The following is a 27089-nucleotide window of genomic DNA, read 5'->3' as shown; positions in this document are numbered from 1 at the left end:
CTGGATTAATTAAAAGCCTAGCGGAAGAGCTTTGTCTTACAGGCACTTTGAAACCTTGATAAGTCCCGCAGGGCCCAGGTCTCCAGTGGGAGCTCATTCCACCAGGTAGGGGCCTGGACCAAAAAGGCCCTGGCCCTCGTTGAAGCCAGCTGGGCATCCTTAGGACCACGGATTATGAGAAGATGTTGAACAGAGACCTCAGAACCGGGGAGGGGGGGAGTTCATATGGGGAGATTTTCTTTAATTATGGAGGCCCATTAGGACAAAACTTAGCAATAATAAAGTGTTTATTTAAATTATTGTGTTCTTCCTTATTAGATCATCATCCTGCTGAAGTGAGTCAAGGCTTTAAAGAGAGAACGAGGAATTTGGTTATAGTGAAGTTACCAAAAGTAATAAACTGGCAACTATTAACAGCTTGAAAATGAGAACTTCACATTATTTTTCTCCTCTTAAGTTATACAGAGGGGGGTTTCTTTGCACTTGGTCAACATTTTTTGTTGTTGTTCTTGTTCTAAAGGCACATAGCAGAGCTGATTTTCTACATGGAGGAGCTCAGAGCACATGTACGGAAATATGGCCCAGTTATGCAAAGATATTATGTGCAATACCTTTCAGGCTTTGATGCAGTTGTCTTAAATGAACTTGTGCAGGTGAGTGGTGTGCGTTTTTTTCATAAAAACCTTTCATGTATTTCACATTGATTTTCAGTGTAACGAAAAAAAAACCCCTTCAAAAATCCTGTGATTTTAGTTTATTCATTAGGGTGGGTGCTTGTAATACTGGATTGCCCCCAAACTAAATGTGGATATATCAATGCCAAATAAATTTAGGGACCCATACTAATTGCATTGACCAGTCAAAGACAGGAATAGTCACGGTTATGAATCGCAGTTAGTGAATATCTTCCGCAGCCAGTAGATGGGGCCCAGTTCTCATTATTCTTCATGGAAGGTTGGCATAGATTATTAAGATTTAAACTGTAGCCAGTATATCATTCTGCAGGGATAAAAATGCTTCCAAGCATTATCTTTATTACATTCAACACCTGCCATAAATTCTAGCAACATTATAATGAGAGAAATATGTATCTACCAATATTTAAAAGATGGTTACTCTGCCTTCCTGCATACATTTGGCCTTCAATGTGTCTTAAAAATTCATTAAAATGATTAGTATAGAAAAGGATCTCATCTGTTGTACCACAGGTCTTAAGTGACCCACCTGCGCCTTTTTGCTCCAGCCCCTTAAACCACACAATGTATTCATGGAGGACCCCCAAGTGCCTCCAGTATTTTCCAGGTCAGATGGCCTGCTAGAGAATGGTGGAGAAGATCCACACCTATGAACTGCTTGTGTTAACAGCCATTTAGATCCAGGACACATTTTACAGTTCAGCACAGCCTTAATTGTTGCTCTATATTAAGCGAAGTAGTTTTTAGCGCAACAGTGGTTAGTCTCCATGCAGTCTTTTGTTATATGTATGCCAAATTTGTTCTAATATCTTTTTCCTGAAAATTAATATATGAAGTTTTTAATAAAAAAATAGATGTAGGTCCATATTTTAGCTGATCCAAAAAATGTGCTGTATTTTTCGTTGAATACAAATGAATTGGCAGCGTAAGCTTGGGTAAGCTGTCTTCTTAGAAGAGAAGTTTCTGTGTTTTAATTCTCCCAAGTAGAAGCCTGTAAAATTTCGTGGATGCTCTTTTTAGATGTGAGCACTTTGTGTATAGCTGCTTTTCTCCTAAATGAGACCTTATTGGGCCGGGTTGGGCCATATCGGGCCGGGCCACCTGTGTACCTATTTAAGATTAGGTAGCAGAGATATAAACTTTTTAAAGGACACAGACAAACACAACTAAAGATTTTTTAAAAAAACAAACCCTAAAACATGCTTAAAACATTAGCACTTGTTGGTCTTAAAGGTGCTTTCTTTCTATTTCTCCCATGGGATCTAGGGAACTGGACAAAGGAAGCTCTGGCTCTTTCCCTCCCTCCCCAGGGTACCAGGAGGGGGAGTAGCCTCAGCCAGTGGAGAAAATAGAGGTTTTGCTCTGTAGCTCCTGCGCAACTGAGCAGGCCTTGCAAAGCAAGCTGAGATGTAGAAGGAAGCAAGAGAGGGAGAAGGAATCAGACAAGAGCCAGTTGCTCAGGGGCCTGATAGGAGCCCTCCAGGAGCCTGATTCAGCCCCCGGGCCACATATTTGACACTCCTGCTCTAAAACCTCATCATTAAGTTGGCACTCTCACTGTTGTCTAACTTGAGGCAATTGGTCTAGCAGGAAAGCTTGCTAGTCGTCTTCTGTGAGGCACATGGGAATTGATGCATTCCGTACATCAACTGTGGGTTCTTACTGATGGTTGAGTAGATAATGAAATCAGTGCTGTAGCATAACATATATTTCTGGTTTTAATTTTTAGAATCTTTCCGTGTGCCCTGAAGATGAGTCGATCATCATGTCCTCTTTTGTGAACACAATGACTTCCTTAAGCGTGAAGCAAGGTAACTTGTGTGAGAGTTTATTTTTACCATTTATTAGGGCTACACTGAGTGCAACATTTTCAGTTCAAACAAACAAGCAATAATTGGAGGCAGTGTGGTTCAGGGAAGTCAATATCTAGCCCACATCAAGAACCAGTTTTTCTTTCTCGCTGCACCCACCCACCCCTCACTAGGCTCAGCTGATGCCTGACACTCAGGCTTCTGAGGGTATTAAAGAAGGCCACATGTGTGTAATTATCTCTGTTGCTGACACAGAGAGTAGTAACACTTCAAGATATTGCAGGGCTTGCGCCTCTTTCTTTGCTGTCACACTGAGTGGAAGGGAGGCCTCCACATTCAAAGGCAATAGACTTCAGAATTTCAGTGCTAGGAGGCAACAGATGGGCCTTCCAGGGCAGTTGGTTGGCCACTGTGTGAAGCAGGATACTGGACTAGGTGAACCATTGGTCTGATCTAGCAGGGCTCTTCTTACGTCACAGTCCTGTTGTTTTTCTGCATTTGTTCTTGTCCAATAAAGAGACCAGGCCTCTTTTTCTAGCAGGAGCTGCTCTGCACATTAGGCCACGCCCCCTGATGTAGCCACTCATCCTGGAGCTTACAGTAGGTCCTAAGAGCCCTCTAAGCTCTTTGAGGATTGGCTACATCAGGGGGGCGTGACCTAATATGCAGAGGAGCTCCTGCTAGAAAAAGACCCCTTAAAGAGACTGACACGTGTTGGGAACTGAACTGTCAGTCTTTCACGTGAAAATGCATGAATTTTGCTCAGAATAGTATCTGTTCTCAGAGGATGCGTTACATCCCTTCATTTTTACTGAAACTGGTTCCTTTCTTCCTTTCTGTTCTGATCTTAGCTACATTAGCGAGGGCTGGGGTGGTAGGAGAGGTTGTGCTCCACAAGCCTTCTCCAGAAGGGCCTGTAGATCCTCTTCAGAGAGCTACAAATATAACCCGTTCAGTTCTAGCAAGGAATGCCTTTTTAAAAAGTATTTTTCCCTACCCTGTCTTGAAGGCTTGATGCAGCCACATTTCAGATGGGTAAGATGTGCAGATCTAGTCAACATGCTCATTTTTACATTCAGATGTTTAATAGCGTGGGCTACTAAACACAGCTCATTGGAACAGTATGTTTTTGTTTTAAAAAATGTACAGTGTTAATAACCTGACGGTTAAAAGCAAAAGCAAAGTTCTCGTAAGAGTGGAATTAAGTGTTTGTTTTGTTGACTACACAAAGACAATTTATTACTGTTCTGTATTTTGTTTTCCTCCGTTGTGCAGTTGAAGATGGGGAAGTATTTGACTTCAGAGGAATGAGACTTGATTGGTTTAGATTACAGGTAAGAATTTTCTTTGGGCATTCCTGGCCATAAGGGATGATCAATATGCTTAAATTGATAGAATCCTTCAGTAAATCATTTTTAAAAATAGTGAATAATCGCTGAGCTCCCTTTTTGAAATCCGTGTATTTTGTGAATAAATACAATTAATGCATTGGTTTGGATCCATTGCAATTTTTTTTGGGGGGGGGGCAGTTTTCACTGAATTGCTCTTGCTGCAGATCTCTGGTGCTCCCCTCATGCTATTCCTAGGGGTGCCCAACAGCTGTGTTTTGGGGACATCTGGGGCTGTAACAGGAGGGAGCAGATGAAAAAATCATGCTCCACATATGGGAAACTCCACTGGTTCCAAGCTGAAACCTTTGTATCATCTTAAATCATACAGTCACACAGCCCACATGCATTCCAGAACTGTATCTCCTTATAGACAAAAGACTTTGGGGGTTCTCTGTACACATGAAAGATCACGTATTTGAAAGCCAAGGCTGAAATCCAAGCTTGCATCTTTAGAGGCAAATTGCACTGGGGAAAAAATTAGGAATTTTGAGTAAAGGTGCATAGGTTGTTCACGATCAGAATTTTCCAAAAGCCAGAGCTTTTTGTGGCTGGGTAAGTAGTGTTTCTCAGTAAGATGGGAACTAAATCTGTATGCTGTCTTTAGTAGATTCATATGTATCTAATTCTCAACATGGTCCCCTGTGTATGGATACTTACTTCCACAGATTGGGGGCACATGGAGGGGAAGGAGATTATCTTGCACGCATGGGCTCCTCCCCAAGTGTACAGAAAAATCTTAAATGTTTAGAAAACTTTAAGGAGGATATTAACATCCCCTCAAAAGTAAAACAGCATTCTCAGCATGCATGGAGAACACACCACTTGAAATTGTGGTGGGAGTAGGAAACAGCAGCTGCAAGGAAGGCTGGATGGTGGGATCCACACAAGGCTCACTGCTGCTGTTGGGAGGGGGAGAAGCTTCAGCAGGCAAGGCACTTAGTAGTGACACAGGGCTCACCACTATTGGGGAGGGAGGGGGTGAAGCTTTGGAAGGCAGGGCTCCTGGGAGCTGGGCAGTGCTCTCCACCATTGTCATTGTTGGGAGGGGGTGGGGAAGCCTTTGTGGACCCAGCAGCTGGGAGCCAGACAGGACTCCCTGCCCAAGAGAGGCTGGACTCCCCTTCCCTAGACCTGCCTCCCCTCCACTCAACTGCTCTGCTGGGGGAAATGAGACAGAAAGGGAGAGAGAGAGAGAGAGACGGTAGGCAGCAGCAGAGACCAGGGAAAGGAGTGTCTGCCTGTCCCGCCTGCTGGGCTCACCTGTGGCCATCACCGCTTCCTCCTCCATGGCGGCTCGGGCAGCTGGGAGTTGTGCAGGGAATACCACCCTGCGAGTATTGTGGGTCCCCACTTGCTTGTTCATAAAACTCCTGATGTGATGATCAATTGTACTGTAGACCTCTGGGAGTTCCAGGGCAAAAAACAGGAGCACGAGATCATTTCCTGAGTTCCATGAGCTGAGAGAGGAGTAACTCTGCATAGGGCGGCAGTGTCAGCATCTTGGGGTCCCGTACGAAACTTGCAGTATTGTGTTGTTTATAATGTTTAACTCAGGGCTTTTTTTGTAGCATAAGCTCCTTTACATATTAGGCCACACCCACCCTGATGTAGCCAATCTTCCAAGAGCTTCCAGGGCTCTTAGTACAGGGCCTACTGTAAGCTCCAGCAGGACTGGCTACACCAAGATGGTGTGGCCTAATATGCAAAGGAGTTCCTGCTACAAAAAAAGCCCTGGTTTAACTTAAGTCAGCTATATCTTTAAGATATAAGATTGGCCTTCGCCTAATTATGGAGTTAAGTTAGATCCGCTGTTGACGTTTCCGTCACTAAATTTACTGAAGGTTTGAGATGTAGCACCATAAATTTTAATTGTAATGGTTTTATTAATGTATTATTTATTGAATTATATGAATGTTTTGTTGTATATTGAATTACATGTTGTGAGCCGCCCTGAGCCTGCTTCGGCGGGGAGGGCGGGATACAAATAAAATGTATTATTATTATTATTCCCCTTGGCTTTTTCTAATACAGAAAAACAATCTGTTTGCTAAACGTTCTTGATTTTTTTTTAAGGGGTATGCCCCTCAAAAGTGATTTTGAGCTAAACTCATTCAGTTGAGTATTAATTCAATGAGTATTTTTTAAAAAAAGATCTGAACCTCTTTGCTCAGACTTGGATCCAAGTGTCATTTGAAATGGCACCTGAATAAAGGAACTTCTGGTAAAAGAAGATACAGATTAAAAACCAAGTCTGTTGTGAGGGAGAATGTAGGCTGACGTGGCAGAAAGTTGTAAATGAATTCTGTAAACTTATTACTGCCACACATCATGTGAAGAAATAAAAAGAGGGTTTTGGTCTTAACTAGAACTTAGTTGACTGTAGCCATGAAATTAAAAGACGTTTGCTCCTTGGGAGGACATATATGGCGAACCTGGGCAGTATAATAAAAAGGAGAGACATCACCCTGCCAACAAAAGTCCGTATAGTCAAAGCGATGGTATTCCCAGTAGTAATGTATGGCTGTGAGAGCTGGACCATAAGGAAGGCCGAGTGCAGAAGAATAGATGCTTTTGAGCTGTGGTGCTGGAGAAGACTCTTGAGAGTCCCTTGGACTGCAAGAAGATCAAATCAGTCAGTCCTAAGGGAAATCAACCCTGACTGTTCCCTGGAAGGTCAGATGCTGAAGCTGAAGCTCAAATACTTTGGCCACCAAATGAGAAGGGAGCACTCACTGGAGAAGATCCTGATGCTGGGAAAGACAGAAGGCAAAAGAAGAAGGGGACGGCAGAAGAGGAAATGGCTGGACAGCGTTACTGATGTAACAAACACGAATTCGAGCAGACTTCAGAGGATGGTGGAAGACAGGAGGGCCTGGCGTGACTTTGTCCATGGGGTTGCAAAGATTCGGACTCGACTGTGCGACTGAACAACAACGAAGAACTTAAAGTAATAACTCCCTTGCTGGAGTAGAAGCGGCACACGTTACGTCTGTCTGCAGGACATTTTAGAGAGGTCCCAAAGTATAAAGTAAATTTAATCTGAACTACAAATTTTTTTTTTAGAGGGGAGCTCCACGAGTCATTCTGTTACTGTTGTTTAAAGCATTGCCATTGCTGCCATTATGTTACTGTTTAAAACAGAAGCAACATGATAGTGTCATACTGTCTTGGGAAGTACAAGTTGGAGAGGTAAGGTAAGAAGTCTGTAATAACAGAGCTTTGTAGCCAGTGCAGAGTTCAGAAGGTTATGTCCTGTTCTTCAGCTTTACATTATTATACGCTGAGCAAAGCTTTTTTAGAAAGGTCACATTGTTAGACACAAAGCCAGTCATTTTCTTGGAAGCTGTTTTTGAGATAGTGTAAAAGACCTGGTTTTCCTCATTTGCTCAAAGAACTTCTCAGGGCAGGCAGGATGGAGAAACACTCTTTCACTTTTATGCCATGCTGGGCTTTAGAGTCTTTTCTTCATTTTCCGGTGGGACCCAGGAGCTCTTTGGCCACAAACCTAACCTACATTTTTCAGCAACCCTATTTTTAAGTCACAGTTGTGGCAGTAGCAAAATAACATGAGTTTTTAGGGGCTTTGAGCCCCGTGGTGCAGAGTGGTAAGTTGCAGTACTGCAGTCCAAGCTCTGCTCACGGCCTGCGTTCGATCCCAGCAGAAACTGGGTTCAGGTAGCTGGTTCAAAGTTGACTCAGCCTTCCACCCTTCCGAGGTCGGTAAAATGAGTATCCGGCTTGGTGGGGGGGAAAGCGTAGATGTCTGGGGAAGGCAATGGCAAACCACCCCGTAACAAAAAGTCTGCCAAAAAAAGTCAGGATGTGACGTCAGCCTCACCCCTTGAGTTGGTAACGACTGGGTGCTTGCACAGGGGGACTGCCTATACCTTTAGCGCTGTGAACACTGTATGGTGCCACTGTGGAAATATTTAAACAACAGCAAGAAAAACCTCCTTAGGCAAGAAATGTAAACAGCGTGTTGTTGCACTCTTAACTGCAGGTGAGTATTGCAGCTACAAAATCATGCGTAATGTTGGCCAGAGACAGGATTTTCAGGATCAACTTAGCTTGGCTGAGACAAGCCATGCACAGCTGGCAGCTGAAGCAGCCAAGACACACCCAAGGCAGGGCTGCAGACTCTAGGGTCAGTAACTGTGTTTGGCAGCCAGGTGGAGCCAGTAACATCCCCAAGCCCTGCCCGGGAAAGGGAGCACCCTAGGAGGCAGCTTCAGTTTCACCCAGCTTCTGGTTTGGTGAAGAGGTAGAGGCTGGGGAGGGGATTAGAAGGGTGGTCTGTTTAAGGAGGATCTGCAGCCGGCAAAGGAAGATGAAGCATCCTTGTGCAGGTAGCACGGAAGAGCAGAGGATACGGAAAGCCTCTAATCGGAGGTCTTGCAAGTATAGCTTTCCACTGCAGGGAAGATTGCCACAGAACAAGGGCAACATAGCCTTGGCCGGGGGGGGGGGGGTCACAATCAGGGGTGGAATTCTAGCAAGAGCACCTTTGCATATTAGGCCTTGATGTAGCCAGTCCTCCAAAAGCTTAGGCCAAGCGGTGTGGCCTAATGTGCAAAGGAGCTCCTGCTAGAATTCCACCCCTGGTCACAATGTTCAGATAGCTTCTTTTGTTAACATATGTTTTTAGAAGATTACTGTTTCAAGTATACGCTGACAGTACTCATATCCCAGAATTCTTTATGGTAGAATATGGAAAGTTAGAATCAGTGATTTTATAGAAGTGGTTGCATGCCGTGCAGTGTTGACAGACGATATTATTTAAAGTTTTCCTTTCTCATCAGGTTCAAGTTGATGCAACAAATAGGATGAGACATCTAATAAACAGAGGACTATGATTACAGAAGGCTGTAACAAAGCATAAAGTATCAGGCATGACATAATACAAAGTGCAGAAAACAGAAAATAACACAATGAGAGTAGAATAATAGTTAAAGCAGCAGACAATACATACTGTGCACAATAGTAGAGTCCCTAATCATGCTTCCTCAAAAAAAGCACCTATTTTGTATTAATATACATAACAGTTCTCTGAACGATTCCCTTACGTAGTGCTGAATTACGATATGTAGTTTGCTTGCAGTAGTTAAGAGTTGGCGAACTCTAATCTTAAGAACTGGATTTGATTCTCCGCTCCTCCCCATGCAACCAGCTGGGTGACTTTGAACCTGGCACAGTTCTCTCAGAGGTGTTCTCACAAGAGCAGTTCTCTCAGCCCCACACAGGCTGTCTGTTGTGGGGAGGGGAAGGAAAAGGAGATTGTAAGCTGCTCTGAGACTCAGTGAAGGGTGAGGTAAAAATCCAATGTCTTCTACTTTCATGTTCAGCCGTTTTAAATACTAATGCTAGAATAGAGCTGTTACTTGAATGTAACAGTTTTCACATGAGAATTAAGATATGCTCAAAATAACAGTACTTCTTTTTTTTTTTTTTATTCCCACAGGCCTACACTAGTGTGTCCAAGGCTTCGCTGGGTCTTGCAGACCACAGAGAGCTTGGGAAAATGATGAACACAATCATTTTCCACACAAAAATGGTAGATTCCTTGGTAGAGATGTTGGTGGAAACATCTGACCTGTCAATATTTTGGTATGTACTTTAATTTGATCCTTTAAGCCTTTTCGCTTTTGTGATTTATTTTTTTTAACCAACGAAACAAGTCACTGTAATAAAATTACTAGGATGTGTTTGGATTGGACAAGTCAGATCTGCATTATTCGTAGGAAGAGGTGTGACTCGTCTTTGGGATTCTCTTGGGAAACAACCTACAAAACTGAAATTCTGTGCATGTTTAAAAATGCTATTAAAATGACTACTAGTAGTAAATTTTGTGCAGTTTTCTCTGCTAGGAGATGAAACTGATCTCGAGGGAAGGTTTTGCAGGGCAGAAAGTAGAAGGTATTCTCCGTAAAATAATAAATGAGAACCCATTTGAGCCACAGGCCATTGAGAAATGTTGTAGCAGCTTATATTGGAAAAGAGGTGTCCTGTTGTTTGAACTACTTAATTAGAAACATACACTCACTTGATTGGGCTAATGCATACGTTGTGCAAAGCCTTAATTTTCTTAATGGCAGGGACAGTGGCTCAGTGGTAGAGCATCTGCTTGGTAAGCAGAAGATCCCAGGTTCTATCCCCGGCATCTCCAACTAAAAAAGGGTCCAGGCAAGTAGACATGAAAAACCTCAGCTTGAGACCTGGAGAGCCGCTACTAGTCTGAGTAGACCATACTGACCTTGATGGTCTGTGGGTCTGATTCAGTAGAAGGCAGCTTCATATGTTCTTCCGTGCTTGCTTCTAGTAATGTGCAGTGTCATAGAAACAAGATAGTTAAATTTGCTGACATTTTACATTTCCGATGTCAGGATTTCAACTTCAAGTCATACAGGCATGTGTATTGATCTGTGCTTATTTGTTGCGTTGGAATGAAGATGCAGTTTCTATTTCTGAACAGTTTTTTGTATTTCTGAACAGTTTTTATAGCCGTGCTTTTGAGAAGATGTTCCAGCAGTGTTTGGAACTGCCCTCTCAGTCCAGATACTCAATTGCATTCCCGCTGCTTTGCACCCACTTTATGAGCTGCACCCATGAGCTGTGCCCAGAAGAGGTAATTTTGTGTCTTTACTGTTAACGCTTGCGCAGGAATGGGGAAAGCTGCATGACTGGATTGTTTTCAGATATGGAGCCAGTGGAAGAGAGTGAAATTCCCTATCTGTGTTACACTACCTGAAAAGCACTGTGATTTCCTTGAGGAGATGCTGATGAAGAGAAAGTACTCTAATTGTTAAGGGGTAGACTCACTCTAGCACCAGCAGAGGTGTGGTAGATGAAGTGGCAACTTTTCCTCTATTGCTGTGGCCCATGAGATCAGAACACTGGGAATGCTGTGGCAGTCTTCCATGAAAGGCTGCTATTTTATAAATACCATACTCTGCTATTTAGATTTAGGAACTACATAAAATTACTAGATCTTTATTGTTAAATTTAGGGTTAACATATGGTATTGGTGATACTATTTCTCTTTAGTAGCTAAATAGCAGTAAGGTAAAGTGTCTATTTGCTAAGGAAGTCCTTTCTCAACTCAAACAAAAAAGCTTTTGGGGGGTTTCAAAGAATCAGATTTTTTCCCCTTATCAAATTGCAAAACATGCTTTATAGCAGGGGTGGCCAAACTGCAGCTCGGGAGAGCCACTTGTGGCTCTTTCACACATATTGTGTGGCTCTCAAAGCACCCCCCCCCACCACCACCACCACCCTATTGGCCTGCTTGGAGAAGGCATTTCTCTCTTTAAATCACTTCTTCAAGCCAGCCAGCAGCTTGGAGGATGCATTTAAAAATAAAGTTGCTTTCTTTCCACCTCTCTCTCCCTCCTTCCCCATCTATTTCCTTCCCTCCCTCCCTCCTTCCTTCCTTCCCTCCTCCCTCCCTGTCTTGCAGGTCTCAAATATCTGATGTTTATTCTATATAGCTCTTACATTAAGCAAGTTTGGCCATCCCTGGTTTATGGGCTTTCTCATGTTTTCACAGCTTGAGTATGTTCAGTGCATGGCATGTGTGCTTGACAGTGTGACTTGCACGGTTAAGGCTGGAACTCCCCAGGTTTTTGCTCTGTCTCCGTATTATAGCCACTGTCTTCCATGGCTTTTCTTTATGCAGGTCCTGTGGTCCCCAGCAATAGCCTTTTTGGACAGCAGAAGGGGAGTCAGTTTGGTGTAGTGATTAAGTGTGTGGACTCTTACCTGGGAGAACCAGGTCTGATTCCCCACTCCTCCACTTGCACCTGCTGGAATGGCCTTGGGTCAGCCATAGCTCTCATAGGAGTTGTCCTTGAAAGGGCAGTTGCTGTAAGAGCTCTGTTAGCCTCACCCACCTCACAGGGTGTCTGTTGTGGGGGGAGGGGGAGATGGTAGAGGAGATTGTGACTGCTCTGACACTCTGAGATTCAAAGTATACGGCGGGATATAAATCCAATATCTTCTTCTCCCTTTTTCACAAGGGGAAAAGCTGACTGGGCCTAGCCCTTAGTTAACAGTTGTAGTTTTAGTTGTAGAGTCACTAACAGTAACATTTTAATTACTGTGAAAACCATTTAGAAAACAGCTCATGTTTTTATCTTGATAGAGACACCATATTGGCGACCGCAGCCTTTCTCTCTGTAACATGTTCTTGGATGAAATGGCTAAGCAAGCTCGAAACCTTATCACAGATATTTGCACAGAGCAGTGTACTCTAAGTGACCAGGTAAGAATTTTGTTTCCATCTCTTTCTGAACGTAGACATTTTCCCTGGTTTTGTAGTAAAGTGTTGCTAGCTACTTCCTTCTTAAGACCTCCTGTTCTTTGCATTAAATAGTCTTACCAGTAAATGCTCTTGGAGCTCTGAGGTCTTCATTATCAGGAGATTAGCGCTGTTAATGAAACAGTGTACAAGCACATAAAATACTGGAAAGGGCGAGGGGGAATTCTAAAGTCTAAACCAGAGGTGTGAAACTCATTCGTTACGAGGACCAGATCCAACATAGATGTGACCTTGTTGGGCCAGGCCATGAGCATCATAAAATGTAATGCCAGGTACTGGAGATATAAACTTTATAAAGGACACAGACAAACACAATTAAAGATTTAAGCAACTTAAAATAAAACATGCTCAAGACATTAGAACTTGTTGGTCTTAAAGGTGCTTTCTTCGTATCTCTCCCGTGCGATCCTGGGAATTTGACCCAGAGAGAACTCCAGTTTTCTCAGTTTCTCAGTTTCCTCAGTATCACCAGAGTTCTCAATTTGACCCAGAGAAAACTCCAGTTTTCTGGGTCACACCTCTGAGGATGCCAGTCACAGTTGCTGGCAAAACATCAGGTCTCGCAATGCCAAGACCACGGCCACACAGCCCGGAAAATCTACAGCAACTGGTGGACTCTGGCCGTGAAAGCCTTCGACAACATACTGAAGCTCTGGCTCTTTCCATCCTTCCCCAGAGGATCAGGAAATGGGGGGGGCGGGGAGAGCCTCAGCCTACTTGGCTTAGTAGCTCTGCTGTGCAATTGAGAGAGCCTGGCAAAGCGAACTATCCCACCCCCCTCCAAAGCAGGAGCCTCAGCCAATGGAGAAAATAGACTTTGCTCTGTAGTTCCTATGCTACTGAGCAAGCTTGGCAAGACAAGCTGCAATGCAGAAGGAAATGAGAGAGGGAGAAGGAAGCAGATGACAACCAATTGCTTGGGGGCCTGATAGGAGCCCTCCATGGGCCTGATTTGGTCCCCAGGCTGCATGTTTGACACCCCTGGTCTAAACGGAAAATGAGGGTTTCTGCACAAAATGTGATTTATGCAATTGTGGTTAGTTTAAATGAACTGTTTGGCTTCTGAACAAAGTTCAGGTCCAGTGGTACCTTTACAACAAACGTTTTATTCAAGGCATAAGCTTTCGTGTGCATGCGTACTTCTTCAGATGCATTGAAATGGAAGTATCTGAAGAGGTATGTGGCAAAAGCTTATACTTAGAATAAGATCTTGTTGGTCTTAAAGGTGCCACTGGACTCAGATTTTGTTCTGCTGCTTCAGAATAATGCGGCTACTCACCTAAGTCTGTTTTGTTACTGACTGTTTCTCTCTCTCTCCCCCCCCCTCCTTTTTTAAGTTACTGCCAAAGCATTGTGCCAAAACCATCAGCCAAGCAGTCAACAAAAAGTCGAAAAAGCAGACGGGTAAGAAAGGAGAACCAGAAAGGGAAAAACCAGGAGTAGAAAGCATGAGGAAAAACAGGCTGGTGGTGACCAAGTAAGCGGCATTTCTTATCATTTAGTCCTTCCCTTGTGCGTGTCCTGATTTCTCACTTTTACATACTAGTCTTTGAATTTCACTTGCACTGTTAACATATAAGCCCTGTACACATAGCCCCGTCCCCTGTCACCATGTGATTGCTAACTCATGAACACAGTGCCTAAGTGCAGAGGAAGTGTCTGCACTTACGCTCCCTCCTCGTAATCAGTAGCACTGAGAAATCCTTGTGGAAAGAGAACACAGGCATAGACGTTTCCACAGGCATAGACGTAGCTGCAGCTTGCCACTCTCACAAGCTGGTGATCACGCAGGGGTGCAACTAGCACGCTTGTGCCTGCTCTCTTTCCCCATGCGTTCAGTCATTGCTTGGAGGGGCCGTGCACATAGGGGTACACTTAAGAAATGTTCTGAGCTCTTGAACTGACAGCATAAAATGTAACCCTTCTTAGAAATATTTGTATGTACCATGGGTGCTGATATGGAAAAGCATACAGTAAACTTCTATTCTGTATAACCACCTCATCTACCTGTAATATTGCATGTTAAAAACGTTGATGAAAGAAGCATCATGGGAATTAATTTAAGCAAAAGTCCTATAGCAATTTTCTTTTAATATGTAAGATTGGGGGAGGGCGGGAAGGCAGCATCATGGTATAGCCCAGTCTCATCATACCTTGTAAGGTAAGCAGGCTCAGTAGTTGGAAGGGAGACCACCAAGGAAGAAGAAGATGATATTGGATTTCTATCCCGCCCTCCACTCTGAAGAGTCTCAGAGCGGCTCACAATCTCCTTTATCTCCCTCCCCCACAACAGATACCCTGTGAGGTGGGTGGGGCTGGAGAGGGCTCTCACAGCAGCTGCCCTTTCAAGGACAACCTCTGCCAGAGCTATGGCTGACCCAAGGCCATGCTAGCAGGTGCAAGTGGAGGAGTGGGGAATCAAACCCGGTTCTCCCAGATAAGAGTCCGCACACTTAACCACTACACCAGACTGGCTCTCCAGAGAAAGACTCTGCAGAGAAAGGCAATGGCAGACGACCTCTGCTTCTCACTTGCCTTGAAAGCTCCTTGCTGTAGGCACTGTAAGTTGGTTGCCAGTCGTTGGCATGTTTATAGGATTGGGAGATAGGAGAACAAAGTGTGATGGGTCTGTAATAGGGATGGGCGCAGAACGTAAAAATGATGGTTTGTTTTGTTTTATGGTTTGTTGATTTGTCTGATCCAGTGGTTTGATTTGTGGTTTTTTTGATTATCTGAAAATGTTGGGGTTTGTTTCGTTCGGGAACACTTGGAATGCCCCTTGAGAGGGCTAGAATGTGCAGGTGCGCTGTGATGTATCCAGCATAACGGCATCTCCCGGAAGTGACATTATCGCACCGGGCACGTTGCCATAGCATAGAGTTTTCCCCCAAGTGACAGAGCATCTCCCCCCCCCCCTTTCCCGGGCAAAGTGCCTGGCATGATAATGTCACTTTCAAGTGATGTCATCACGCCAGGCACGTCGCAGCGTGCAAGGAGGATCCCTTGCCCATAACGACACAGATGAACTGTCAAAAAAAAACCTCAAGCCACTTTGTTTTGCATGTCGTGCAAATTGGCTATTTTAGGCACGAATTGTGATTCGTGTTTCAATTTGTGCCCGTCCCTAATCTGTAACTTTTTTGTCATTTGCTTCCCCCCCCCCCCCCTCTTTTACAAGTCTGGACAAATTGCACACCGCACTTTCGGAGCTTTGCTTCTCAATCAATTACGTTCCGAACATGATTGTATGGGAGCACACTTTCACCCCAAGGGAATACTTAACGTCTCACCTGGAAATCCGCTTTACCAAGTAAGACTGATTGTGAACGTAAAACTTTACTTTGCCCAAAAGATATGCACTCTGCTTTAATGAAGTGTTCATTTAGGTGTTCTGTAAAGAAATGGATTTTTTTAATGATGTCAATTAAGTGGCTTGGGTTATAAAATAAGCATTTTGAGAGTTAGTATTTATCAACTCCTTTGAGCAAGCTGAGAATGATTTTTCGTATGATCTGGGTCTTGGCAGTGTCTCATATGTATTTTTATTATATTAAAAGTGTATTTTTATTATATATATAAAATGCATGTAGTGCTCTAAAAGGGTGGTGCAGCAGGCAGCGGTTCTGCCACAACGGTTATAGGCTTTTGCTTAGCTGGTCCAGGTCTCAAGCTGCTGGGTGTTCAGTGAGCTTTAACTTCTGCTTTAATCCATCCCAAACTCAGAATGGGATGATTAAGTTAAGAGGTAGAGGTCTAGTAACCTGCAATGCAAACACTGTATTTCTGTCTCTTTAGGCACTTTTCTTTAGGATAAAGAATTTCTGCTTGAGATGGCACTGTGAGTGTGCTAAAATTACTGTGAACATTTTCAGTGACTTCAGTTCCTTTCTTATATGTATACAATACTGTATTGCCTTTAATTTTTACAGGTATTATTCCAATAAAAATCATTTCCACATAAAGCCTTGAATTTGTTTAAATGTAACATGTAAATCACATTTATTTTTCCCGATCAAACAGTTTTGAGTATTTGTTGCTATAAGAATATAAAATTGATGTGAGATACATTTACTAAACGTCAGTCAAAATGAACACGGCAAATCAGATTGTATTTTTTCTGGACAATTTTCCACTTCTGATTTTCCTCTAGGAAATCCATCTCTCTGATTTCTTCCTCCTACCCACCCTCTTCTAGTTAACTCTGTCATGACATGACATCCTGCTACACTCGCAGACTGGAACTGAGATAAAAGTTTCTTTTGAAATCTTTAGACTTTCTGTAAAAGTAGTTCTGATTTAGCTTCTGGGCCTTTGAAGAATACAAATTCTAAATTCACCTCCAACGTTGTAAACCTCTACATACACGCCTGAGGATGAAGTGTCATTCTGGTATAAGTGGCATTATTGATGTGCATTTCTTTTGCAAAAAACACTAATCCTCCAGTGTCTGTGCTGGCTCCTCCTCCTCCTTTTGCCAAGCCCACAACAAAGAGTCCATTGTGACATTTTCTTTACTTTGGAGCCATTACATCAAAGGTCTTTTCCCAAGATTATGCATGGGATAGAGAAGGTAGAGAAAGAAGTACTTTTCTCCCTTTCTCACAATACAAGAACTCGTGGACATTCAATGAAATTGCTGAGCAGTCGGGTTAGAATGGATAAAAGGAGGTACTTCTTCACCCAAAGGGTGATTAACATGCGAATTCACTGCCACAGGAGGTGGCGGCAAGCATAGACAGCTTCAAGAGGGGAATGGATAAGCATATGGAGCAGAGGTCCATCAGTGGCTATTAACCACAGCTTATTGTTGGAACTCTCTGTCTGCGGCAGTGATGCTCTGTATTCTTGTGCTTGGGGGGCACAGTGGGAGGGCTTCTAGCCCCACTGGTGGACCTCTTGATGGCACTTGGGTTTTTTGGCCACTGTGTGACACAGAGTGTTGGACTGGATGGGCCATTGGCCTGATCCAACATGGCTTCTCTTACGTTCTTATGTTCTGTTCACTCGGATAACATCAGAAGCCACATGTTGCATCATGATGAGACGACTTTGTGGACCCCTCCCTTGTGTCCAGACATTACAAGAAAATGTGGCACATTGCTTGTCAGTATATGCTGTGGGTTACTGTGGGACTGCTGTCATCTCCCTAGTCCCTTTCCTGATCTGCTTAACATCTTAAAGCGCTCTCAGAAACTGCAGTTCTTCTGCAGGCCTATTTTACACCATGCTTTGGCTACTTTCAGGAAAGAGAAGGAAAAGATGAACGGCAAGAATTCAGATCATTCCTGTCTTTTAAAATGCCTTGCAGTAGATAGTTCAAATTGAATTGGCTCAGGTTTTAATTCTTAGGTATTTTTTAAATGGTGAGCCTTTCTTTTGCACTAGGGGAAAATGATGAGAAACAGTAGGTAGATGTAAGCCACTTAGGGTGATGTAAGAATGATGTAGGCCAGGAGTGGCCAAACTGTGGCTTGGGAGCCACATGTGGCTCTTTCACATATTGTGTGGCTCTCGAAGGCCCCTCGCCCCCCCATCAGCTGGCTTGGAGAAGGCATTTGTCTCTAAATCACTTCTCCAAGCCAGGCCAGTTGGCAGCTTGGAAAATGCATTTAAAGTTGATGTTGTTTTCTTTCCACCTCTCTTTCCCTTCTCCCTCCTCTGTCTGTCTATCTAATTTTCTATCCCGCCCTCTTCACAAGCAGACTATTTTCCTTCCTCCCTCCCTCCCTTCCATCTTACAGCTCTCAGACATCTGACATTCATGTCTTGAGCCAATGGCAAACATCTGACATTTATTCTTTGTGGCTGTTATGTTAAGCACGTTTGGCCACCCTGATGTAGGCCATTCAGGATTGCTATCGGGGAGAAGGACAGGATACAAATGATCTAAATTAAATAAATAAATTTGCTGGATTTATCTGTGGATATTTTCTGCCCTGAGGACAGTAGAAAAAGTGTCTTATCTTCTCATCCAGTTTCCAGGTTTAAGGCTCAACTACAATTTACCATTGGCATTATAATTTGCCAGTTCAGATAATGCCAGAAAAATTCGAGATGAGTGTGTGTTGAGACCCAGCCTGTTGCATAATTGGCCCAAATGATTAGCTGCAACCAGATGGTCTGATGTTTTGACAGCCTCCAGAGTAGGAATCCATTATATGAGCCATGTGCTTAAACCCAGGCTTAGGTCGGTGCTCACGCTTTCCTCTTCATCTAATCCTACATGGGTATCAGCTAGTAAATAGGGAATGATTTCCTCAAGTTGCTGAACGGCAATAACTTCCTTCCTTGCCTTTCAAAGGTCAATTGTTGGGATGACCATGTATAATCAAGCAACCCAAGAAATTGCAAAGCCTTCCGAGTTGTTAACCAGCGTCAGAGCTTACATGACGGTTCTCCAGTCGATAGAAAACTATGTACAGATTGACATCACGAGAGTGTTTAACAACGTTCTTCTTCAGCAGACTCAGCATCTAGACAGTCATGGGGAGCCAACAATTACAAGTCTGTACACGAATTGGTAAGAATTCAAATTGGGTTTTCAGTCTGTATCTCTCTCTTTACCTCCTTTTTGGTGAGATGTGAGCTTTAACATGCAGTCATTTGAAAGATGTGTTGAAGTAGGACAAAGTGATAAATCACTGTCTGTGGAATTAACTATGTGGAGGGATGGTGGCTCAGTAGTAGAGCATCTGCTTGGTAAGCAGAAAGTCCCAGGTTCAATCCCCAGCATCTCCATCTTAAAAGGGTCCAGGCAAATAGGCATGAAAAACCTCAGCTTGAGACCCTGGAGAGCCGTTGCCAGTCTGAGTGGACAGTACTGACTTTGATAGGCCAAGGGTCTGATTCAGTATAAGGCAGCTTCATATGTTCATATATGCTTTCTCCTCCTGTGTAAATTTAAATTACCGTATTTTTCGGTCCATAAGACGCTCCGGACCATAGGACGCACCTTCCTCCTGGGGGGCGATCTGCTGCCTCCGCCTCCGATCCCGGCGCTTCCCCTGCGGCTGCCTGCCTGGCTCCAGCTCTGCTTCCAGCAAGTGCTGGGATCGCTCCACACTGCCCCCACCGCAAACCCAGCGCTTGGCGAGTGCCGGCTGCGGAGGGGGCAGCGTGCTTCCTCTGTGCCTGTCTGCCTGGCTCCAGCTCTGAAGCTTACAGCAAGCGCCAGGATCGCTCCCTCCGCCCTCCGATCCCGGTGCTTGCTTTAAGCATCAGAGCTGGAGCCAGGCAGACAGGCACGGAGGAAGCACCCGCCCTCTCTGCAAACCCAGCGCTTCGCGAGCGCCGGCTGCGGAGGGGGCAGCGTGCTTCCTCTGTGCCTGTCTGCCTGGCTCCAGCTCTGATGCTTAAAGCAAGCGCCGGGATCGGAGGGCAGAGGGAGCAATCCTGGCGCTTGCTGTAAGCGTCAGAGCTGGAGCCAGGCAGACAGGCACGGAGGAAGCATGCTGCCCCCTCCGCAGCTGGTGCTCGTGAACACTGGGTTTGCGGTGGGGGCAGCGTGGAGTGATCCCAGCGCTTGCTGGAAGCAGAGCTGGAGCCAGGCAGGCAGGTGCGGGGGAAGCGCCGGGATCGGAGGCGGAGGCAGCAGATCGCGCCCCCCCCCCCCCGGGAGGAAGGTACATCCTATCGTCCCTTTGCTCCATAAGACGCACACACTTTTCCCCCCACTTTTTTTTGGGGGGGGGTGCGTCTTATGGTCCGAAAAATACGGTAGTTGCCATAATTAGAAAAACTGAATTGTGTACCACATCAGCATTGGATTTCATCTAGTATTTTGTGTAAAAAAAAAACCCCTACAGTTTTGTTTAAATTGAAGTTGGTGGTTTTTCAGGGAACTACTGCAGCATTGATGTAATGCTTAAAAGGTAAAGGTAGTCCCCTGTGCAAGCACTGGTCGTTACCAACCCATGGGGTTACATAACATCACAACGTTTTCTTGGCAGAGTTTTTACGCAGTGATTTGCTATTGCCTTCTCCAATATCTACACTTTACCCCCAGCAAGCTGGGTACTCATTTTACTGACTTCAGAAGGATGGAAGGCTGAGCAAACCTTGAGCTAGCTACCTGAACCCAGCTTCCACCAGGATTGAACTCAGGTCTGAGCAGAGCTTGGACTGCAGTATTGCAGCTTACCACTCTGCGCCACAGGGCTCTCTTGTAATGCCTAAGTTAGTTATATTTGTGTGAGTTGCCTTTAAGAGCAGAATTAAATGGCAGTGCAGTCTGATCAAAATTAATATGATGATTGAAGTTTAGTAGTAAGAAATGTTTTAGTCCATAACAAGAATTATTTTGGTTTTTGTTCAGGTATCTGGAAACCTTGTTACGGCAAGTCAGTAATGGTCATATAGCCTATTTTCCAGCAATGAAGGCATTTGTGAACTTGCCTACTGAAAATGAATTAACATTCAATGCAGAAGAATATTCAGACATATCAGGTAAGCTTTCCTTAGATTGAACATTAATGTAAGATAAGGGCAAAGATTCTTTTTCCTGTATAGTAATTTCTGCACTGAAAAACTGTAGGTATTATAAGGGGAAAGTCTGTAGCTTTTATGTAACTGCTTCACTTTGTCCCTGTATTCTGAACATCATTTGGAAGACTATTTCGCTTGGCTTAGCTTTTGGTAATTGCGAAAAAACCTCCCAACTTTTGATCTTGGTATAGTAGCTTGGCATAAGTTCTTCAGTCTTTCCTTTGTGTATCCTGAATGCACATCTGGTGAAGAATTATGCAGGGCTTTTTTTGTAGCAGGAACTCCTTTGCATATTAGGCCACACACCTCTGCTGTAGCCAGTCCTCCAAGAGCTTACAGGGCTTTTATTACAGGGCCTACTGTAAACTCCAGGAGAATTGGCTGCATCAGGGGTGTGTGGCCTAATAGACAAAGGAGTTCCTGTTACAAAAAAAAAGCCCTGGCAAGCTTGTTTCCCTTTTAAGGGATATAAAGATGGTGGTTGGGAGGGGAGGAATATATGCGTGTTCCCTTCTAGCATGTTGAAGTAATGGGCAAAGAAATATTTCTGTTTGGTTGGGTGGAGGGGCAGTTATTAATGGTGGGCAGGTTTGTTGGCCACTGGGAGTTGGAACTAAACTAATTCAGGACATTCTTTTAAGTATTCAGGTTTATCTGTTGCTAATATTCATTTATAATATAAATTAACCTGTTACACATCTTCAGCTGATACAAATTGGAAAACATTAGTATGGATGAAATGGCTGAGGTAGAATGAAATAACCAAATGTTCTCTGCGTTTTAAACTTAAGGCACTCTTATCAGAATGAATACAATTCGGTTTTTTTCCTCAGAAATGAGGGCCCTGTCAGAACTCCTTGGTCCATATGGTATGAAGTTCTTGAGCGAAAGCCTTATGTGGCACATTTCCTCACAGGTTGCTGAACTAAAGGTAACTGTCTTTGTTCCTCTGTGGGCATTGCTTTCGATAAGCAGGGTTGGTGTTAAAACATGAATGCTGGAGTAAGGACAAGATCCAAAATCAGCTTGAGGTTTTACGCCTCCTCAGAATCTTGAGCCTTAGACAAAGCAGCCTATAAATAGATAAATTAATATTCTTTGAAGAGCGTACTGCCATGACACATCTGATTTGCACCTTTCCTTGGATGCAGACCCTCTATCATGGAAGGCAGTTATTCCAGAAACATGGGTACATGGAAGTAATTGAACATATCTTTGGGCTACATTGTGCACAGCTTTTTCATGTTTGTATGTGCAAAAGCATCAAAGCAGTTCAAAAGCTCAGTTTTTACCCTTATTTTTTAAAAGTTCAGCTGTTGACTTCTGCTATACATATAAGCACAATGAAAAGATCCGTGAGGGGAAATCGTTAACAGTTAAATAGGCTTTCTAAGCAGTCATACAAGTATACATTAAATAAAAGCAGAACAGGCAGCACAATTTGGGACAGAATAAATAACATAAAATTCTAGCTTTCCTTCTCTGACTTTCTCTCCTTCCCACAGCTTGAATATTTTGAGATCACTTTAGACTGTATGCAAAACAGTATTCAGGCCTATGAACAGATTTGTTTGTGATGCGTTCAAGATTAGTTTATTATCAAACTCATGTGCTCCGTTCCTCACAGCTAAGAATGAAGACTTCCTGGTTTAGGAAATCTTAAAGTCTAATTTCAGTTTGTCAGAATATCTACGTTTGGGTTTTCCCCCACACATTCAACTTATTCCTGGTTTTCTTAGCAGTCATTCCACAAGGGTCAGAATAATTCTGGGCACAGGCCTTCTGCATGTCTGCCTTCCCTCTTATTTTTTCCAGCCGTGGAGGTGGATTGTTTTCTTCCAGACGTGCCTTTAAAAATAATCATGGTTTTCAAACAAGGGTGCCGTCATCGTTTGGTGGCATCATAGTACCAACCCTCTTTTTATTTTTGTGTATTTGATGTAGTGATATTATGCTGAAGAAAGGCATGTCTTTTCCCACGCCCTGCCCTCTTGGAATTTGCTGTCTTCTCACTGTGCCAATTTTGAATTTACTGGGTTGAAATCTCTTGTTTTTAAGTTTTGCCTACAGGATTTTTTTTTTTTTTTTGCTTTGTCATTTTCATCTGGTTTCCTCGCAAGTGATTGGCTGCAGGATCGCCACAATGGCGGTTATTTGGTCAGTTGTAGAAACGATAAATGCACATATGCAGGAGCTGCCATTTGCCCCCACACAAAGCGGGAAGCAGGAGAAAGTGATAGGAAATTAGAAATGTGCCTGCATTCGAGTCACAAAATAGTGATATCAAATCAAAACTGTAATGGCCATAATAACAAGCATTTCAGTTTTTAAGAAGGGAGGGAGGTCTGTGAACATCCCTGGAAAATATGCTGCTGTCATTGGAATGTTAGCAAAAATAAATAAATAAAACCCCGTAGATCCCTATTTTAATAAAAGAATCGGCAGAGGGTCCAAGATGGTGCCGAGTAGACACACTGACATGACGCTTCTGCCCGTATTGCAATTTTAAGATATTTATTTTTACTCTGAGCATCAGTGGCTTACCCTCATGGACTAGAATTTGCAGACAATTTGGGATTCTGGAAATCTCCAGTTTTCAGAAATGACTCAAAATATGCATGCCGGCTGTTATTTGTTCCGCAATCGGCACTCTCAGCTATGATAAGAGCAGAATTATCTCTGCCTCAATAACAACCTTAACTTATAAAACTTACTAGCTGAAAATAATCTGTATATCCCCAGGCCTTTTGACTTTGGCGTTTGGAGAGATGAAGGGTAAGAACATAAGAGAAGCCATGTTGGATCAGGCCAACGGCCCATCAAGTCCAACACTCTGTGTCACACAGTCCAACACTCTGTGTCACACAGTGGCAAAAAATTTTATATACACACATACACTGTGGCTAATAGCCACTGATAGACCTGTGCTCCATATTTTTATCTAAACCCTTCTTGAAGGTGGCTATACTTGTGGCCGCCACCACCTCCTGTGGCAGTGAATTCCACATGTTAATCACCCTTTGGGTGAAGAAGTACTTCCTTTTATCCGTTTTAACCTGTCTGCTCAGCAATTTCATCGAATGCCCACGAGTTCTTGTATTGTGAGAAAGGGAGAAAAGTACCTCTTTCTCTACTTTCTCCATCCCATGCATTATCTTGTAAACCTCTATCATGTCACCCCGCAGTCGACGTTTCTCCAAGCTAAAGAGCCCCAAGCGTTTCAACCTTTCTTCATAAGGAAGGTAACTCTTGGCACAGCAGTGTATTGAGATTAGTGGCTACTAGCCTCAGTTTCTTGGATGCTTGAAGACCTTTGGATTTTATGCAGCCAGACTCTGCTCATAAAACAAAGATTGTTAGACCACAGTGCTCAAACCCATGTAGGTCTAGTAGACATTTCGAGAAACCCGTGGGGCATTTAACAAACGGAGAATTTTGTTTGTTCCTCACTGATGGCGAGAAAATGACAATGAGCAAGTGAGGATCATAAAAGGGGGAGGAAGATACTCAGCTTTCACATTGGGAAGGAGGGGGTTAAAGAAAGCTGGAGGTCTGGGTGAACGATAAGGAAGAGACCATCTCTTTGGGACTCTGCTGTAAGTAAGATCAGAAGCTTTGAAGCCTGGAGAATAAATGTCCGTCCGAGTCTGGAGAATAAGTGCATGGGTATGGTGCTGTGCTTACTGGGTGAGGGGGCTCCAGTCCGGGAGAAGGAGGGATTGGGTCAATGAGCAACAGATTATTGCGTGTAGGGTGAACTGTGACTCCCCCTCCCATGCAATTTCCATTGCTGCATGTAAAGCAAGCTGCCGTATTCAGTCTGCTTCTTCTAAAGCAGACCTTTTCAGCCTTAATGGGGCGATTTGAGCAGTAAGTGGTAAAGGCCCAGAGAGCCTTTGTTATTGCACTGCAAGACTTTCTGTTTGGCGTGTAGGTAGGCCTTACCCGAAGTATAACCACGTAGTTCTTTTGGTCAGATAGTGGGAACATCTGGATTTCATGAGCTTTGCTTCTTGCTTGCCACACTGAAATGTCCTCAAGCATGCACTTATTACTACACTTGCATCTTTGACCTGACCTGAAATCTTACCTTGGCTTAGAAACTCGTGGTGGAGAATGTTGAAGTGCTCACGCAAATGAGGACCAGTTTCGATAAACCGGATCAGATGGCGGCTCTCTTCAAAAGATTGTCTTGTAAGTAACCACCTATCTATTGCTGGCTTTCCCCCCCATTTGTATTCTTGAATGGAACTGTGCAGATGATTTGAAAAACTGGACCTTTTTTAAACCAATCTTAAGTAGCCGAAATGATTTATCTTTCATATTAACTTACCAGTTTATATATATACCAGTTCATCAAATGACACAAATATTATTTACCGGTACTTATTTGATAATTATATCTCATCTTTCTTCCCAGTGGGCACCCAGGACAGCTTAAATCATTCTCCTCTCCTGCACTTATCCTCACAGCAGCCCTGTGAAATGGGTTAGGCTACAATTCTGTGATTGGCCAAAGGCCATTCAGTGAGCTTCCGTGGCAGAGGGTGGGATCACACCAGGAATTTGCCATGGCCATCTCCTGGCTTTGAAAAAGCTGGTTCTTTTTAATGCGTTCTGCGGCAATCACACAGCTCCCCTGGGCTTTTTTTGTAGCAGCAACTCATTTGCATATTTGGCTACACACTCCTGATGTTGCCAGTCCTCTAGGAGCTTCCAGGGCCTACTGTAACCTCTTGGAGGATTGGCTACATCAGGGGTGTGTGGCCTAATATGCAAATGAGTTCCTGCTACAAAAACCCTGCAGCTCCTGCTGCCAGAAGAGGAACAGGCTGCACATATGCAAGAGGAGCATTAAAAACTGCTCCTGCACATGTGGAGTGCATTTATCGCACACTCCAGCTGTTCAGACAACCAGAAAATGCACCCTATGTGTGCTTTTAGAGATTTGCTACTGGAAGTTCCAGTAGTTATTTAATCCGGTCCCAGTCTGTCCTAAGACAAAGGAAATACAGGCGGGGGGCAGATGTGCATGTGTGAACACTCACATTAAATCCGGAGAGGAGGCATGGCTAGGTCAGGCAAAATCTCCCATATGATCTTACCCAGAGTGGGGATTGGAACCTGAGTCTCCCAGATCCTAGTTTGACACTAACCATTACACAAATTCTGTGTGGTATGTAATATGTAGCCTATACCCATGCTTCCAAAGGAGGTCAGACTTTTACAGTTCTCGTGTCACCTTTTATAGTGATTGTACAGCTTGAGAAGCTGGGGTGGTTTTGAGGCTGAGTTATGTTGAGTTTACGAAGATATGGAATTAGACTTTGCTCCCAAAACTGCCGTTGTATATTTCAAAATCCCCATGAGTATGGAACACATTTGGTGTTTAGGTGTGCCTTTTTAACTAGTAGAGGAGTGCTTTGCTAGATTGGCCAGTAGAAAACAAAAGTTTGTTTCAACAGAAGTTGTACAGGAAGAAAGCACTTCTGATGAGGAATCTGATGCATAAGGTCCAACAAGTATTGCTGGAGATGAAGCTGATTTCATGGTGCTGTGTTTGCAGTTGTCACTTTATGTTGCTCTTAGAAGCAGTTGTGTTGCATACTTCAAGCTTTGGTAGAGGCACACTGCTTTTTACAGGCATTTTCTAGTTATATTTTGCTGCCCCTTAGCTTGATTCTACAAGTAGACATTTTTGAAGTACAGGAACCAGTTCTTGTTCTCTGACATGCATTTTCCCACCCTCCAGCTGTTGACAGTGTTTTGAAGAGGATGACCATTATTGGTGTCATCTTGTCTTTCCGGTCATTGGCACAAGAAGCACTTCGAGATGTATGTATCGACCACCATAACAGCTTTTGTGTTAAATCTTGAATACATAAAAGCTTCGTTTACTCTCAGAACCTTATTACTCTAAAAACAAAAGTTTGAGGGACCATCCTTGTTAAATTTTAAATGTTTCAAGAGAGGATTGGATAAACAGAGGTCCATCAGTGGCTATTAGCCACAGCATATTGTTGGAACTCTCTGTCTGGGGCAGTGATGCTCTGTATTCTTGGTGCTTGGGAGGGGGGGACAGTGGGAGGGCTTCTAGTGTCCTGGCCCCACTGATGGACCTCCTGAGGGAGCCTGTTTTTTTTGGTCACTGTGTGACACAGACTGTTGGACTGGATGGGCCATTTACCTGATCCAACATGGCTTCATTTATGTTCTTATTGCTAATGATAAGCACTGTTGATGCAAAAATATACTTACTGGCAGAATAAAAGAAGAATGTACTTACTGGCAGAATAAAACTCGCTATGCTATAAAATAATGAACTTCGGAAACTTTTATGGGGAATTGTTCACAATCCCTTGTGTCTACCACCTACTTGTGATCAGCCTGTCTT

At 43.6% G+C, this 27089-nt stretch overlaps 1 protein-coding gene across 7 annotated transcripts in view; it reads left to right on the top strand.

The window, feature by feature from the left end:
• Positions 1-27089, top strand: part of NCKAP1 (NCK associated protein 1) — an 83365-nt gene that overhangs the window by 48727 nt on the left and 7549 nt on the right. For 4 of the 7 annotated variants that reach the window (XM_060257416.1, XM_060257415.1, XM_060257413.1 and 1 more), the window contains 13 exons: positions 521-653; positions 2425-2521; positions 3782-3840; positions 9356-9501; positions 10387-10519; positions 12035-12154; positions 13549-13688; positions 15390-15521; positions 18513-18731; positions 20526-20656; positions 21529-21626; positions 24796-24889; positions 26448-26530. In XM_060257416.1, coding sequence (XP_060113399.1) covers positions 521-653; positions 2425-2521; positions 3782-3840; positions 9356-9501; positions 10387-10519; positions 12035-12154; positions 13549-13688; positions 15390-15521; positions 18513-18731; positions 20526-20656; positions 21529-21626; positions 24796-24889; positions 26448-26530 — 1585 coding nt within the window. The remainder of the gene's footprint in view (positions 1-520; positions 654-2424; positions 2522-3781; positions 3841-9355; positions 9502-10386; positions 10520-12034; positions 12155-13548; positions 13689-15389; positions 15522-18512; positions 18732-20525; positions 20657-21528; positions 21627-24795; positions 24890-26447; positions 26531-27089) is intronic. The other 3 variants (XM_060257419.1, XM_060257418.1, XM_060257414.1) reach the window with 1 other exon arrangement.

This window comes from Heteronotia binoei, chromosome 16 (genome assembly GCF_032191835.1).
Source record: "Heteronotia binoei isolate CCM8104 ecotype False Entrance Well chromosome 16, APGP_CSIRO_Hbin_v1, whole genome shotgun sequence".
In the NCBI taxonomy this organism is placed as follows: domain Eukaryota; kingdom Metazoa; phylum Chordata; class Lepidosauria; order Squamata; family Gekkonidae; genus Heteronotia; species Heteronotia binoei.
Note: the sequence above shows the minus strand (reverse complement) of the source record. Positions and strands in the feature narration are given on the sequence as shown.